The following is a 17,908-nucleotide window of genomic DNA, read 5'->3' as shown; positions in this document are numbered from 1 at the left end:
CCTCTGTCCACGGGATTCTCCAGGCAAGAATACTGGAGAATACTGGTTGCCATTTCCTCCTCCAGGGGATCTTCTCAACCCAGGGATCGAACACCGTGTCTCTTATGTCTCTTGCATTGGCAGGTGGGTTCTTTACCGTTAGCACCCCCTGGGAAGCCCAGTCCTAATAGTCTTGTTTAAATTTTTTTAATTTGATGTAGATCATTTTAAAAGTCTTTATTGAAAGAATCTGTTACATATACATTGCTTCTGTTTTATGTTTTTTTGGGGTTTTTTTTGGCCCTGAGGATTGTGGGATCTCAGCTCCCCAGCCAGGCTCGAAATCTGCAGCCCTTTCATTGCAAGATGAAGTCAAAACTCCTGGACCAGCAGGGAAGTCCCCTGTCTGGTTCAAGTGTTCCAAGAAACAGGGGTCAGGCATTCCTTAGAGGAAATGTAACGTTATTGTCCTTACCACTTTGTGTAACTGAAATTCTAATGTACAAAGGACAGCAAAGAGCCAAATTAAAGAAATAAAGGGACAGCTGGCATCGGACAGGAGGGAGAACAAGAATCAATCACAGTGAATGACACTATTTCTCCATGGACGGTCCCTGGGGCATTCCATGGCCTCATCTTTTCTGCTTTCAGTAGTGCCATGCCTTGACGGCAATTAGAAAGTAATACTGGGAATGTTTCTCTGTGGAGAGTCTCTCCTGAACCTTTTTGAAGGAGACCCATTACTCAACCACAATTCAAACATGCTTGCTCCTTGGAAGGAAAGCTAAGACAAACCTAATCGACGTGTTAAAAAGCAGAGACATCCCTTTGCCGACAAAGGTCCGTCTAGTCAAAGTTATGGTTTTTCCAGTAGTCACATATAGATGTCAGAATTGGACCATAAAGAAGGCTGAGCACTGAAGAATTGATGCTTTTGAATGATAGATCTGGAGAAGACTCTTGAGAGTCCCTTGGACTGCAAGGAGATCAAACCAGTCAATCCTAAAGGAAATCAACCTTGAATATTCACTGGAAGGGCCGATTCTGAAGCTGAAGCTCCAATGCTTTCGCCATCTGATGAGAAGAGCTGACTCACTAGAAAAGACCCTGATGCTGGAAAAGATTGAAGACAGAAGGAAAAGGGGGTGACAGAAGGTTAAACGGCAGCATTACCGACTCAACGGACGTCAGTTTGAGCAAACTCCGGGAGACAGTGAAGGATAGGGAAGCCTAGCGTGCTGTAGTCTATGGGGTGGCAAAGAGTCAGACACGACTTAGCGACCGAGCAACAACAATAACGCTCAATCACAATCACTGCTGTAACGTCCCCACAGGGTTGAGCACATCCAGTTCCTAAGTGAGGGGTACGGCCCGAAGAGACTGGGCCTGGGTGTACAGGAGCATCTGGGGGTGGGGTGGGGGAAGCTGGACAAGGCACTCCCACCCCAACTCGAAGCGTCAGTGTTGCCCAGAGCTCTACTGTTAATGCTTTTCCGACTCATTCACTGGCCATCTGCACCATTTCATTCACTCCTCTATGTGACCCACTGTAAACAGTACCGGCTTGCACAGTGCCTACCAGCCTGACTTCTCTTCCAACGGTCAAACAACGTATCCAACTGCAATAGCAGATTGCCACTTCCATATTCCAGGCATCTCGAATTCAATAGGCTTACACTAGACTTAGTCTCCCCTCCACACACTTTTCTTCTTATACTGTAGTCTACAAATGTGGATGCCATTGTTAGGTACCATCTCTTCCCCACCTACATACCTGCCCACACATGCAGTTAATCATGTCTGCTCATGTTCAGGCTAGTTCTTTAAAATCCATCCTCTCCCCTCTGTCCCACTGGCCACCTTGGTTGGTGGTCCTCAGCAACTCTTGCCAACTAGCATCCCTGTTTCAATTATTATTTAGTAGAAGTAGCTTTTAAAAACACAAATGGTCAACCAGCTCCCCAAAGCAAAACCCCTCAGAAGTGCCCATTATCTACTGTGATTTTTCATCTCCCTGGTGTATACACCCCGCCTGATCCCTGGGGTTTCAGACAGAGTAGATCTAACAGTTAGGTTACACTAGCTGGCACCAGTGACCTTTCGATAGGACCATTGTCCTAATCAGCTGAGCCCTTAAAAGCAGAGAGTTTTCTCCAGTTGGCAGCAAAAAGTGGGGAATAGAGAGACTTGAATGTAGAGGAATCTAAGGTGGGAGAGGTTCTCTGTTGCTGGGACAGATGGAGCCTCATGGACTGATAGCAAACTCAGCAGCCCTGAGTCGTCCCTGGCTGACAGGCTGCAAGACGGGACCTCGGTCCTATAACCAGAAGGAAATGCATTCCACCAACAGCACCAGAAAGCACGTAGATGCATCTTCCCCTAGACCCGCCTCTATACAAAGTGTAATTGGTGAAGAACATGACTTCTCCTCTATAAGATGCTGAGCAACAATCCAGCCAAAAAACGTGAGATGATATGTGTTACATCTCCACGTTTATGGTAATGTGTTATACAGCTGCTGCTGCTAAGTCACTTCAGTCGTCCGACTCTGTGTGACCCCATAGACAGCAGCCCACCAGGCTCCTCCGTCCATAGGATTTTCCAGGCAAGAGTACTGGAGTGGGGTGCCATTGCCTTCTCCGAATGTGTTATACAGCTAGAAAACCAATTTCCTGGATGGCTCAGCAGTAAAGAATCACCTGCAGTACAGGAGACACAGGGGAAGCAGGTTCAATCCCTGGGTCAGGAAGGTCCCTTGGAGGAGAAAATGGCAACCCACTCCGGTATTCTTGCCTGGAGAATCCCATGGACAGAGGAGCCTGGTGGGCTATAGTCCATAGGGTCGCAAAGAGTCAGACAAGTCTGAGCATCCACACGCACAGAAAACCAGTATGTGCAAATACCCAACCCTGTTAGCAAGTCAAGCCCATCCTTCCCGGCCGGCCCTTGGCCTTCCCTTTTCACTCTCAGCTGCTCCTGACGTTTCAAATTCTCCATGTGTACTTTTCTCATCTCCTTATCTGCCAAAATTCTAAACAGAACTGTGTAAATATCCTGAGTACAATAAGAATTATTCTGGAAATTTAAAAATAAGTAAATAAAATAAGTGAATGCTACTTGACTTAAATATCACCACAGGGAAAGTCAGCCAACACATTCTAATAATAAATATATGCCAAAAATATGATCGGACACGTGCATACCATTTTTAACAGCATGAACCACTGCGGAGGAATCTTTGCTCGTAGGGAGGTATTTACAGTCAGCTAAAGATTTGGAGTCATGCTTTTTATGCATCAGCCCTATTTCAAAACCTAGATCCTAAAAAAGAAAGAAGAATCTAAGAAACGTGCCTCAAACAGCCACTCCCAATTTCTTCAGGCAAGAGAGAAAGTTCTCTACAAAAGCAGAGAATCTGTCTCAGCATGAAATGGAAGTGAGTTGAGTAGATTTCCAATTCTTTGCTTTTTCTGAGTTGCTCCTATTGTCCCTGGTTATTTGCATTAAAACCAAGCACATCACAAAACTCCTCAAGGATAACAGGCTCACAAAGACTCTCTTATTCTCTACTTGCTGCTGCTGCTGCTAAGTTGTGTCCGACTCTGTGCGACCCCATAGACGGCAGCCCACCAGGCTCCCCCGTCCCTGGGACTCTCTACTTGCTACAGAAGGACAAATACAGGATGACCTGCATTTTGTTGCTGTTCTTGTTTAGTTGCTAAGTCATGTCTGACCCTTTTCGACCCCATGAACTATAACCTGCCAGGCTCCTCCGTCCATGGGATTTCCCAGGCAAGAATACTGGAGTGGGTTGCCATTTCCTTCTCCAGATCTTCCCGATCCAGCGACCGAACCTGGACTCCTGCAATGCAGGCAGATTCTTTAATCATCTGAGCCACAAGCAAAACCTGCATTTTTAAGACATTCAAAACTGTGTGGTCTCAATGCTCTGTGGTAAAGAGCTGAATGGGATGGAAATCCAAAAAACAGGGCATATTATGTATATGTATAGGGCTTCCCTGCTGGCTCAGATGGTATAGAATCTGCCTGCAATGCAGGAGACTCCGGTTTGATCCCCAGGTTGGGAAGATCCCCTGGAGAAGGGAATGGTAACCCACTCCGGTATTCTTGCCTGGAGAATCCCATGGACAGAGGAGCCTGGCCAGCTACAGTCCATAAAGTCACAAAGAGTTGGACACAACTGAGCGACAAACACACACACACACACACCATGCAGATTCATTCTGCTGTACAGCAGAAACTAACACAACATTGTAAAGCAACTAAACTCTGATTTTAAAAAAAAAATAGTAAAGAAACCTCTTCAAATAACACTACTCAGAGTTACCAAGGAAGAAACTGGAAACTCTACTGAATTAAGGCTTACTGGAACTAGAAAGACTGTAAAGGGACTTCTGAAGGGATCAAGCGTGAAGGAAAAGCGGGTGACTTAGTCGGACACCTTCTCTAATAGAGTTTCCTACACATTTTGAGGAGTTCATCACCAACGCCAAAGACCACCGCCTCCTCACTCACCATAAAGTGGGAATTGGCTCACGAGAGGAGGCTAGTGCTGAAAGCCAGATATGGAGTGTGTTTAATTATCTTCAGCACACATTCAGGCTTGTTAAACACCTACTGATTTCTGGCATAACAGCAACAGACCCTTAGCCACATCTTCTGTCTGATCTCAGCAGGTTCAAGCCGGGCAGCGTGAGAAAAGCAAATTTCCTGTTTAAGGTCAGTGTCTCAGTCTTCACAAGTGGGTGTTGAGTGCAGTTACTTCCTGTTCAAATTTAATAAAATCATTCAGCATTTCCCCAACTGCCAGATAAATGATTAGCTCATATGGAAACACTGATAATCTTTCCAGGTTGGGGGAAAAAAGCCTATAAAGGGACAGTCAAGATGAAATTTACTTTCTCAGATTTAAGAAATACTTTCCAGTGTTTACTATATTATAAGGTAATAAGCTGTGCTGTGCATGCGTGCTGTCATGTCTGACTCTTTGTGACCCCATGGACTGAAGTCCGCCAGGCTCCTCTGTCCATGGGATTCTCCAGGCAAGAATACTGGAGTAGTTTGTCATTCCCTTCTCCAGGGGATCTCCTTGACCCGGGGATAGAACCTGTGCCTCCTACGATGGCAGGCGAATTCTTAATCACTGAGCTATCAGGGAAGTAACAGCTGGCTATTTCCTTTTAAATTACAAGGGTTTTCAAACTGGTGCTGCTGCTGCTAAGTTGCTTCAGTCGTGTCCGTCTTTGTGCAACCCCATAGACAGCAGCCCACCAGGCTCCTCCGTCGTCCCTGGGATTCTCCAGGCAAGAACGCTGGAGTGGGTTGCCATTTCCTTCTCCAATGCATGAAAGTGAAAAGTGAAAGTGAAGTCGCTCAGTAGTGTCCGACTCTTAGCAACCCCATGGACTGCAGCCTACCAGCTCCTCCGTCCATGGGATTTTCCAGGCAAGAGTACTGGAGTGGGGTGCCATTGCCTTCTCTGGGTTTTCAAACTACAATCCTCATATTCAGCTCTCTTCCTGTGCCAGTTGGATGCTGGACTGTAAGGCATACATGGCAGTCAAATCCTGACACTAACTGCTGCCTGACTGTGTGCACTTCCCTCTAAGACCAGATCAGCTAGTATGTGGATGGACACCACGAAATTGTGTGCAAGCTGGTTTTCTGTGACTATTTTACTGTGTCCCTAAGACAAGGACTTTAAAATCACTGTCCTCCAGGCTTCCAGAACCTACCTCTGCACTTTGCTGGAATGTGAGTGCAGGACTGAACTAGAGTTTACACTGTCCTCTGACCCTAAGAACCTGCTATTCTACAAGACTTGAGCTCTGCTGTCCAAGAAGGGACAAGGTCAAAGACACCTGCCTCTGACATTGAAGGTAACAACAACAAAAAAAGTGGTATCACATTCAAGAGATGATCCACCATGTAGACATTTTCCCAGGTTGTGAACTAACTTTGAAAAGACTTTTCTCATTGTGTGGTTGATGCCAGTAGCGTTCTCCCTAAACTTCCCGCAGAGCCAAGACTATGGCCGGAAGAAGTAAGGCATCAATTTAAATGCTAACAAAAAGGAGACGAGCTATAATCTTGAAAATTATAACCTGTCTTTCATGGGGAAAATGCTGTAATTATGAAATGAACTGGCAATTGATCAGGAAAATTGGGGGAAGAGATCACTGTATTGTGGAAAGTGTTTCTCTCCAGAAAGGATGGTGAGGGTCCCAGATCAGACTTGCCTTTCCACTCTGAGTAGGACACGCAACAACTGTACAACTGGCTCCCAGTCATTCTACGTTCTGGCAAGGAGTGGAAATCAGCTGCAGCTCTGGTCCCTTCCCCACTTTGAAGAGCTTCTGCAAGACACTTCCCCAGCTGTTTTCCCCTTCTTACTCAAAATTAAAAACTGCTTGTTCCAAGTTCTACTCTTCACAGAATATCTTTTTTTTTCAATTGAAGTAGAATTGATTTACAAACGTGTGTTAGCTTCTCATGTAATGCAAACTGAAAAAAAATATTTTTTTCAGATTACCTTCCACTATAGGTTATCACAGGGTATTGAGTATAGCTCCCTGTGCTATACAGTAGTGCCTTTGTTTACCTACTTTATACGCAATAGCAGTAGTTGCTGTTTTTGTTTTTGTTGCTATGTGGTGTCCAACTCTGCAACTCCATGGACTGTAGCCCACCAGGTTCCTCTATCCATGGGATTCTCCAGGCAAGAACACTGGAATGGGTTGCCATTTCCTTCTCCATGGGATCTTCCAAACCCAGGGATCGAACCTGCCTCTCTTGCGTCTCCTATATTGCCAGGTGGATTCTTTACCATCATGCCACATGGGAAGCCCGTATAGAGTAATGGGTATACTTTAATCCCAAACTCCTAATTCATCCCCCCTCTTTTTCCCTTTAGTGACCGTAAGTTTTCTGTCTGTGATTTTCTTTCTACTTTGTAAATAAGTTCATTTCTATCCTTTTTAAGATTCCTCATGTGATATCATGCTTGTATTTCTCTGTCTGACTTACTTCACGTAGTATGATCATCTCCATGTCCATCATGTTGCTGCAAATGGCATTATACTATTCTTTTTTATGGCTGAGTAATATTCCATTGTATATATGTACCACAACTTCTTTATCCATTCTTTTGTCAATGGCCATTTAGATTGTTTCCGTGTCTTGGCTACTGTGAATAGTGCTGCTATGAACATAGGGGTGCAGGTATCTTTCAGGGCATCTTATTTCATGATAGTATAGCCTGAAGCAAGGCCTGGGTGGTCCTTTTGATAAATTAGATTTAAGAAGTCTTGAGAAGATGACATCCTTTCCATCAACTCAACCCGTCTCTTAGATGAGGATGAGATGGTTGGATAACATCACCAACTCAATGGACATGAGTTTGAGCAAACTCTCGGAGACGGTGAAGGACAGGGAAGCCTGGTATGCTGTAGTCCATGGGGTCACAAAGAGTCGGACATGACTGAGCAACTGAACAACAACAAAGAGAGTTCTGGAGCAGAGGGCAGGAGATTTGGGCCCTAGCCCTTCATGGTCCTTTCCAGGCTGTGTGTCCTCAGGCATAACATTAACTACTCTGGGCCTATTTCCTCTTCAGTGAAATGGGACAGGAGACAAAGTTATCTCCAATGATCCTTCCAGATCTAAAACTGTGACTCCTGAGGAAGAGAACACCCTGTCTAAGCTTGAAGTCTTTGCATCATTTGGTTTTCAGTGTCTGGAACGTTGCAGGCCCTCAAGAAATGCTTTGTATCAATGTCTTCCTTGTCATCTTTTGCACACTGTGTGATGTCAGTTCTAGGGACTAGAATGGTTGTAAACAAGAAAAAAAGAAGGCTCATTAAGACAAATCATAATTAAGACCCCCTTGTTAAAAACTGTTTCAGTACCTGCCATGTACAAATCAATCAATGTTTTCTACAAAATACAGAGATGTGAGTGAGATGCCTGCTGGAGACACCACCTCAAGAGATGTTTGGAAGCTGTAATCAAGGGCCTCATCTAGGAAGGAGGCTAAAGAAGCTCAACTAGTGGCAGAGACTCCTGTCCTGGGACCTGAATCAGCTTGGAGCTATGTGCCTGGGAGGCTGTGGTCCCTGTTACTTTTTGAAATGAAAACTAGGAGAAAAATTTTAACACCTTTAGTAAAAGAGTTTGTTTCTCTTAAATCTTCAAGAAGTCAAATCTGAACACCTTGGGAAGACTGCATGCTGACTATGTCAGGTAAATAAGAAGGTGCCTGTTAACAGTCCTTGTGTGTCCCTGTTCCTATGGTTGCTCAAAGAGTCACTGCACAAGGAAACTGAGTTTATTAAAGCCCTTCTGTGGTCAGAAGTCCACTGGTCTTCAAGCTGGAAGGCTCAGCTGCAAGATCGGGCCACTTGGTCACAAGACATAACAGATGTTTTGATGTAGTAAAACACAGTTGAACAGAAACCCATTGAGGTTAAATCCAAATTTACACAATTATACAGAATCAAAACCTCTGAATCATGTAGTAGTTGAGTGAATGATACTCATAGAGGTTTAAAAAAATTCTTATTTTTTATTTTTCACAACTACAACTTCCATGAAAGGCAATAGGTGTTCTATTCAACCTTCTGCGTGATAGCAAATCTATCTGTTGTTCAATCAAGAACTTCTAAGAGCTTCCCTGGTAGCTCAGATGGTAAAGAATCTACCAGCAATGTAGGAGACATGGGTTCAATTCCTGGGTTGTGAAGATGCTTGGGAGAAGGGAATAGCAACCCACTTCAGTATATTTGCCTGGAGAATACCACAGAGGGGCCTGGTGGAGCAGCTACAGTCCATGGGGTCGCAAAGAGTCAGACACTACTGGGCAACTAACACAAACTTTTTCAAGAACTTCTAAAGGGACCATAAGGCATTTTAATCATGTAACCTAGAGAAGATGGAAAATTCAGACAGTGATTTTGTTTTTCCAACTAAACCCCAGTGAGTAGAATACATGAAACAGAAGCATGATATGGAAAGTTAATTGGATCACAAGCAAGATAGGGTATTTGGAAAAATTTTAACAGTCCCTTTCTAATAGTTAGAAGGTGATGAAAGCATATTTAGGACAGAGGGCAAAATATTCCTTTATCCTCCCTGGTCCCTTGGAAGCGTCTCTGAATGGTAGCAAGAAGTGCATGTTGGAGTAAACACTCTGGATTTTGGAAGGATCTGAGTGGTACTCAGTCATGGAGTCCATCAACCTGCAGGCCTCTGGGCATGGCCAAAGCTGCGGGGATGTCTGAGCTGCAGGCTTCTAAGGTTTTACTGCTACACTTAAGTCCCTTCTGTATTTGCCCAAATCTGATGCAAAGCTCTCTCCAGAGAGGCTAGAGTTCTTTCACCTACGGGCATCGTCCCCTGGATTCCAGCCCCACATGGGATTACCTGGGGCTCACAAGCACTTGGTCTTGCTCAGAACTAAACCAGCAACACAGTGGGACCTTGTGAAAAACAAAGTCTGCTTCAAGGTCTACCTTCTGCCACTTTTGAGGTAAAGCTTGGGACTCCTCCACCCGTTGGGTTTCTTATGGAGAACAAACCAAACTACATCTGAAAATGACTTAAAATATGGATGAAATATGGATTCAAAGTTCAAACATGTCTATTTTATTTTCCTAAAACCAAATCAGACTAGATGAAAATGGTGTCAAATAAGAGGAAGCATTTCTAACTGGATGGTCATCAGAAAGTACACTGTACGCTAATCAGACCTGGAAACAATGAGAGTGAAATTAAAATAAAACAAACATGATAAGCACCACTTCCTCTATTGTTGTGACTGGTACTTCTGTTTATTTTCTCTTTTAAAATTCAAGGTCAAGAGCTAAATAGCAATGATGACGGTGACAAACTGGCCATAGGAAGAAGCTGGCATTCTCTAAAGATCCAATAAAAATGACAGGAAGGGAAGGGCAGTATTGGTGATTTTGTTGGCAAATGTGACAATCCTGGGGCCTGCAAACATTGCCCAAACATGCATATCAAATTGCTGATCATCGGATTTTTTTCTTATATTTTATGTGTAATTAGTTCTTTTTATATTTTAGATAGTCATGATGAAGAGTTTGAAAAAAATGACTGAGGAAATACATCTCTCAAATGGAAAACACCCACTGTTACAACGATCTACGGCTACTGCTGGAGGGAAATTTGAAAAATCCAGCACAATTGGAAAGGGCTTCCCATCAAAACAGTGGGGGCGGGAACTGTACACTTCATGAAGTCACTGTTTTCAGAGAGCAAAGGCTTCTTGTATCTTGATTTTCAGGGTCGCTGGGTTTCCTCTGCTGCAGCACTACTGGGCAAGGGGAAAAGCTACGTTGTACCATCAAAAGAAGAGAGAATCAGGTACAGGTAAGGTGTGTGTGTGTGTGTGTGTTGGCAGGGGGTCCTTTGCTGGCAACTATAAATTCTCATGACACAGTCGTGGCAAACTGAGGCTAGTTGATTTTGACGGTGAAACATTAAAGGCATTAAATAAGCAAGAGAGGAAAAACAGCTAGGCACATAGATTTCATTAAAATAAAATGCCTTGTTTGAGGTCTATTCAATGCAAAAATAAAGGGGGGGGGAGATATTCCTCTTACTGTCTCCTCCATTCTATTCTTAATTCACTTGCTCGAGTTGGGGACAGGGGTCGGGAGTGGTAATCCTGCTTCTCCAGAGTTTTGTGCTTCTTCTCTCCATGAGTCTTAGAATAGGAAAAAGCACTGGAAGCCATCAGAGCTACTGGTTTCCACAGATGCACCTACGCTTTCTGCTGGAATTCTCCCTGTGTGAAAACACTATCCACTTTCTTCCAGACTGTTCTTTAGAAAACTCTGGTAGTCTTGACTAGAAGATTGCCAGGGAACCCTATTTACTCCATTATATAAATATAATTCAGTAGAAAGACTCACCCTCAAGTTAAGGAAGAAAGCTTCTCTTGACTTAAATTTTTCCAGAAGGTGGATCCACATTGGAAAAATGCAACGTTGCTAAAGGTTACAAAAGGGCTTTAAGCTTCATAGTAAAGCCCAGGTAAAATTATATTATTGGATCTTCTCGTTTCCAGAATAAACATCTGAATCAATAATTGAATACTTTGGGCTAAGAAATTAGGCAAAATCAGAAGCAGCAGACAAACTGCAACAAATGGATCTGTGTGTGGCAAACCTCAGAACATATATTTTACTCCCCACCCATTTTTCCTATTCAACCAGTCGGTGACAAACAAGCCCATTTCACTAAGCAACCCACTAATAATTGTCAGGTTACAGGATGACAAAAATTCTCTAAATTAACATGATAAATGAAATCACTTTTGATTTAAGAGTTTATTTAAAAAATTGTTTTCTATGTCCCTGTAATCTGTAGTGATTTGGTAATGCAACCCCATCCCCACCCTAAATGATGTTATCAATGTGAAATGAATTTGAACCTTCTGTTCCAAGAAAAGCACTGGTGCGTGAGTACATTGTGTAGACTACAAGGAACGAGGCAGGGGTTACAGGCAGAGAACACAGGGCATCAGGTGGGCTTGGTGCTGGCTGTGTCATGAGAAAAGAGAAACTGAAATGAACAACCACACACAGAGGTCCAGATTCTCAGCACCCCTGGCAGAAGAGGGGGCCAGTGGAGTCATGCGGTGGGCGGGGTTTAAGCAGAGGGATGTGAGAAGGACCAAGGGCAGGCAGCTGGAGGCAGAGGAACAGCTCTTTAAATGAAAATATTAAATCTAAAACGGGAATCTCCCCCAGCTCGGCGCAAGGAGAAGATGCTGTGGATGGCGGGCGGTGGACCTGGCAGACTTCTAGCTCCCGCCTGAGTTCGCGCCCAGCCTGTGTTCTCGCGATACTCAGCGACCATCCGTGTCTCTACGGCTCTCAACAGCCCACGTTGCTCTCAGCTGTCAACTTGGTCTGGCCACACATCTCTGATAAAAGTCATTCATCTGCCCTTTCTCTCAAAGGAATTTTTTTTTGTTTTCTTTACAGAGAGAGCACAGAGGAGCATATGCTTTTACACTCGAGCTGCAGATGTGAATTTTAAAACCCTTTTACACTTAAGCTGCAGATCCTACTCATTGTCCAAGCAGGAAAAGGACACTCACCATTCAAATTACCCTACCGCTCCTGTGTACAGAAATCTGTAAGTTTCCTCCAATTAACAACCCTGCCATAAGTAATGCAAATAGAAAAAGTAAACTTCATTTCAATGACAGCTCACAGCCAGGATATTAAAGAAAACCTGATTTTTTAAGGCCTCCAAAATGTTTTTCCTACCATGGAAAGTATTAGATATTTTGCCTTCTTTTTTTTTTTTTAAAAGAAGATCACATTTTTCTCTTAATTGTAACATTTTGGGGACTTTACAAGTATTTTCAGTAATTTGATCCCCTGTGAGAGAGACTGGAAATAATTTTGTATTTAGAAACTGGGTCTGAGTAATTTTCCAGAGATCTGGAAAAACAAAGAGACATCTTGCATGCTTTAGACCAATATACCCCAGCTCTTCAATATCTGGGACAAAAAAAATATTTTAAATATACACTTACCTCTACATCACAGGTATATTCTGATCCATCCAGAAGTATCACTTTGCACTGCATGCTTTTAGGCTTTTTGACGATCTTCAATGGAGATCGAGATAGTTTGCTGCTAGATGATTTCTGAGAAAGTTTATCGTCTTCTAACTGCTGATATTCGAGCTGTTTGGCAGGTCCGGCAGCAAACTCCTGGTCCTTGTCAGTGACCTGTGGAGAGCAAACAATGGACAGTTTTCATTGCAAGACAGGAAATAAATATTGCATTGCTCAGGCAACCAAAGGACACTGTAGAAACGGGATTTTCTATTTCCTACAGGATGAGGGATGTCTGAATTAGGATATAAGGAATGGATACACATAAACAAAAATAATACTAACAGGTACACCTAAATAATTTCTGCCACCTGAATGTACCCATAGGGACTTCTTTCAGTTTGACTCAAGTATTTATACGAGAAGTGCTGAGCTCTCAGTGAATGCCATCAAGTTTCGCCCAAGCAAAGAAGGGTACAAATGACTTTTAAAGATTTTTTTTTTATATGGACCATTTTTAAAGTCTTTATTGAATTTGCTACAATACTGCTTCAATTTTATGTTTTGGTTCTTTGGCTCTGAGGCATGTGGGATCTTAGCACCCTACCCAGGGTCAAACCTGCAACCCCTTCCTTGGAAGGTGAAGTCTTAACCACTGGACTGCCAGGGAAGTTCGGGCTCCTGACTTTTTAAAAAGGCATTGGCTCTCACAGACATAGTGAGCAGATGTATAGTTATCAGAAGAGAAAGGGTGAGGGGACAGATTAGGAGTTTGGAATTAACAGATACACGCTTCCCAGGTGGCACTAGTGGTAAAGAACCTGCCTGCCAGTGCAGGAGACATAAGAGACGCGGGTTCAATCGCTGGGTCAGGAAGATATCCTGGAGGCAGGGCATGGCAACCCACTCCAGTATTCTTGCCTGGAGAATCCCCATGGACAGAGAAGCCTGGAGGCCTACAGCCCATAGGGTCATAAAGAGTCAGACACAACTGGAGCAACTTAACATACACTACTATATATATATTAAACTAGATAAGCAACAAGGGCCATACAGCACAAGAACCTATCTTCAATACCCTGTAATAACCTATAATGGAAAAGAATCTGAAAAAAAAAATGTGTGTATAACTGTATCACACTGCCGTTCACCTGAAACTAATACAAATTGTAAACCAACTATACTTCAATTAGAAAAAACAAAGGCATTGGATAGTATAAGCCTTAAAAGTAAACAAATCATCTAAGATTGAATCTAATGTATTCTGCTTCTTTCATTCACTGGGTCGAGCTGTTTGGCAGGTCCTTTACTCCATGACCCATACTGCTCCATAAACATACCAGGTATCTTATAAACTGTAAAGCCTACAGAGTTTTAAGGATTAATCTTCTCAGTAATTTTACAACTGTTAAAATACGTGATTTAGCTCTAACTCAATTCAACGAAGCTAGCAGTACGGAAATTAATTAAAAATAATCCTTTAAGTCTGCTTCCCACCCCCCCCCTTCATTGTAATGAGCCAGTATAAAAAAATATCAAATCTGTTCAAAGGCTTTAATCTGCTTTCAAAGCCTAACAGTCCAGTCCAAGCTAGACTCAGAACTTTAAGAGGGAGCGATCCTACAGAACAGTAACATTCTCCCTTGAGTCAGTCCCCTTGGAATCTCCCTGTGCCCTGCTCTCCAATGACTTTTTCTACCCCTCTTCTATCTATTAGATCACCACCAATGTATATCAACCCATGGGCCCAACCACCTCTTCTACTGGTCTGCAAATACACTCTGAAAAGTCCAAAGAAAGATATGTTCTTAGAAAATTCTCTTTTCTGACCTCTCCATTTTGTAAAGAAGGAAGCTGACGTCCAGGACTTGAAAAGAGTTCTGGAAACACTGAGATAACCACAGAAGAAAAGTGGTTTAGAGTCACACTTCTCTTTAGTTTCCAATGTCTGAGTATAGAAAGTCAATCCTTTTATTAACCATGTATGTCTAATTATATTTGGGTATAGAAACTCTTCTCCCACTTTCATGTTTATTTCATTTCAGAGTGAAGAGGATAGAAAAATCCAGCCTAGTAATTTAAAATTGCTGAAGATCTGAAAACAAACAAAACCCTACAGCCACCATGTCTACACAAAAAGAAAAGGGAAGGGAAACCGTGATGACAACACTTGCTCCTTAGATTCTACCTGACAAAAAGTTAAAGGATAACCCACAGCTCCCTTCACAAAATGTCGATCAGACAGAGCATGAAAATAAATGTTATTCTTTTCCTTTTGACCCCCTACCACACCACATGCAAGATCTTAGTTCCCTGACCAAGAATTGAACCCATGCCCCCTGCATTTCAAAGTGCAGAGTCAGCCACTGGACTGCTAGGGAAGTTCCAACATGACTCTTTATAGAGTTTAAAAGCAGAACTTAAGTACTATGAGAAAAGAAATAAAATAATCAGGCTGTCAACATACAGTTTAATGTTATAATTATATGTTGTGTTTTTAAAAAGGCATGGGGACTTCATGTCTCTTCTTTTGATGTTCTCTAGAATTTCTAGCTTGACACAGACACTTTCAACCTGTAAAAGGTCAACCATATGTAGAGATTCCCAGATTCCCTTAACCCATGAGTCAGTAACCTAAAACATACCAATCCCAGGTTTGAAGTTTGAAGACAAAAAAATTTAAATATGGATTCATTCAAGGCCCAGGTATAAATCATGCTTTATATTTTGTAGGAAAATTTTTTAAAGGAATAATCACATTTCCATGACAACTTAAACACATTTAGGTAACCAAGTTGAATATGTCCATGGCAGAGAGAAAGAGAGCAGCTTGAACACCTACTAGGGACAGCTGGTAACCTTAAGGTCAGAGTAGCCCCCAGGGAAACATTAGAATAGTTCTGAACCAGTGTGTACATGCTTAGTCGCTGAGTCATGTCTGACTCTTTGCGACCCCATGGACTACAGCTCAACAGGCTCCTCTGTCCATGGGGATTCATTCTCCAGGCAAGAATACTAGAGTGGGTTGCCATGTCCTTCTCCAGGGGATCTTCTGAACCCAGGGACCAAACCCAGGTCTTCTGCATTGCAGGTGAATTCTTTACTGTCTGAGCCACCAGAGGCTTAAATAAACAACTGGGAGCATAATTAGAGCTGCCAGTGCAGTGTCTAGCCTCCCTGTAAACTCAGATAAAACCGTGGACCCGCAGTCCAGATTTCAGTGTGAACTGAAGTGCTTTCATCAAAGAAAGGCGTTACTAAGCAAGGCTGTGGAATGTCATTCACTGAAAGTCTTAAAACAGCTTAAGTGTCCATCTGCCAGGGGAACAGAAGAGGACAAGCAGATGATCCCCCCCGTCCCCTGGACCCCCCACGTTCCTGCTAGTGCTAGGAGACCCAGGCCAGAGCAAAGCCTGGAAAAGCTCAGCAGACATTCATTCATGGTTCTGAGTTGGAATGCCAGAGGTACGGGGCGATGCAGGCTCACCTCCTTCCTCACCGGCGTGCTGTGTGCTGCCGCCTCCTCGAACTGCTCCGGCGCCTGGGGCTGCTCCTCGGCGGCCGGCTCTGGGCCCGGCTGCGCCCCTGGCTGCGCCCCCTCGTGCCCCGCCGCCTCCTGGGGCTCGGCCTCCTGCTCCGGCTTGGATTCCGAGTCTGATCCTGATTCGGTGGTCATGGTCGATTGTTCTGCAGGCAGAGAGAGGGACAGTCCTATCACTCGGGGAACCAGCACCCAGAATAGGGAGAAACGCTAAGAACCCAACACAGACCCAGCAAGCAGCCTTGTCAAGTTCACCACTGGCAAGGGTGCCCGTCGACGGCGCAAAATGAACATTTAACTAGCAGTCAAGTTGATTCGGGGCCATCACGGGTTTTCCTCCTATTAGATTTTCGCCACAGATGACAGGGAAATAACACTACCATCCTAATAATTACCTAACTTAGATACGTTTAATTTCAGAAACATGAATTTGCAGTATCAGCTGAAGATACATTTTAGTCTCTGGGAAGGATGATCTAATAATGGAAGCAGGTACAATTTCTCACTCTTCTCCTCCTCCCCAGGGACCCTGCTCTGCCCCTCCACAGCCCTGAATCCATGCATTCTTCCTGGAACAAACGTCTTTCCTCTGTGATGTCCCATAACTGTTATGCCCTTCTGAATGAGCAACCACAGTATAACAGCGGCTCCTAAAGTACTGCCGGGCCTGTCCCACACTGGACCACGCCAGCCCTGGCCATGGCCGGAGGGAAGCCAGACAGCATCCCCTCTCCTGCTCATCACAAGTTCACTCTCAAAGGTTTCTTCTCAGCTCCCCCTCATTTCCCTTGAGTGTTGAAGAAGTCTGTCTCATATTCCATCTGAAACTCACACAACAGATCTTGACACAGAATAATCTGCTCTTACATCCTAAAAAAGACGCTCTAAGATATAACCGCCATGTTCTTATAATTTACTTTTCAAGACACTAGTATTTTGTGCCTCAGTTTCCACATCTGCCAAATGGGAGAACTGAACATGATCACATCTAAATAAGCTATTCCCTGCTGTTACCTTTTTCCTACTACTAATAGACATGCTGCCCTAGTTAAAGCTGTTTTTTGCTCTAAGTAAGAGAGCTTCTATACCACTGGTCACCATGTCATTTTAAGCAATTTCTGATCTCAGGTATATGGTAAATATTTCAAAAATGAATATCTCAGATCATCATATAATTTCCCTTCCTAATCCTAATTAAGAAGAGGTGGCAAGAATACACAGAAGAACTGTACAAGAAAGATCTTCACGACGAAAATAATCATGATGGTGTGATCACTCACCTAAAGCCAGACATCCTGGAATGTGAAGTCAAGTGGGCCTTAGAAAGCATCACTACGAACAAAGCTAGTGGAGGTGATGGAATTCCAGTTGAGCTATTTCAAATCCTGAAAGATGATGCTGTCAAAGTGCTGCACTCAATATGCCAGCAAATTTGGAAAACTCAGCAGTGGCCACAGGACTGGAAAAGGTCAGTTTTCATTCGAATCCCAAGGAAAGGCAATGCAAAAGAATGCTCAAACTACTGTACAATTGCACTCATTTCACACACTAGTCAAGTAATGCTCAAAATTCTCCAAGCCAGGCTTCAGCAATACGTGAACCGTGAACTTCCAGATGTTCAAGCTGGTTTTAGAAAAGGCAGAGGAACCAGAGATCAAATTGCTAACATCCGCTGGATCATGGAAAAAGCAAGAGAGTTCCAGAAAAACATCTATTTCTGCTTTATTGACTATGCCAAAGCCTTTGACTGTGTGGATCACAATAAACTGTGG

The 17,908-nt window shown here is 43.4% G+C and overlaps 1 protein-coding gene across 4 annotated transcripts in view; it reads right to left on the bottom strand.

The window, feature by feature from the left end:
• EPB41L3 (erythrocyte membrane protein band 4.1-like 3) overlaps positions 1–17,908 on the bottom strand; it is a 214,367-nt gene that overhangs the window by 77,099 nt on the left and 119,360 nt on the right. For all 4 annotated transcript variants that reach the window (XM_010859102.1, XM_010859099.1, XM_010859101.1 and 1 more), the window contains 2 exons: positions 16,083–16,282; positions 12,572–12,769 (listed from right to left, as the gene is read on the bottom strand). In XM_010859102.1, coding sequence (XP_010857404.1) covers positions 12,572–12,769; positions 16,083–16,282 — 398 coding nt within the window. Of the gene's footprint in view, positions 1–12,571; positions 12,770–16,082; positions 16,283–17,908 lie in introns of those variants that run through there.

The sequence above is a fragment of the Bison bison genome, unplaced genomic scaffold (genome assembly GCF_000754665.1).
Source record: "Bison bison bison isolate TAMUID 2011002044 unplaced genomic scaffold, Bison_UMD1.0 scf7180017864453, whole genome shotgun sequence".
NCBI classification, from domain to species: Eukaryota; Metazoa; Chordata; class Mammalia; order Artiodactyla; family Bovidae; genus Bison; species Bison bison.
Note: the sequence above shows the minus strand (reverse complement) of the source record. Positions and strands in the feature narration are given on the sequence as shown.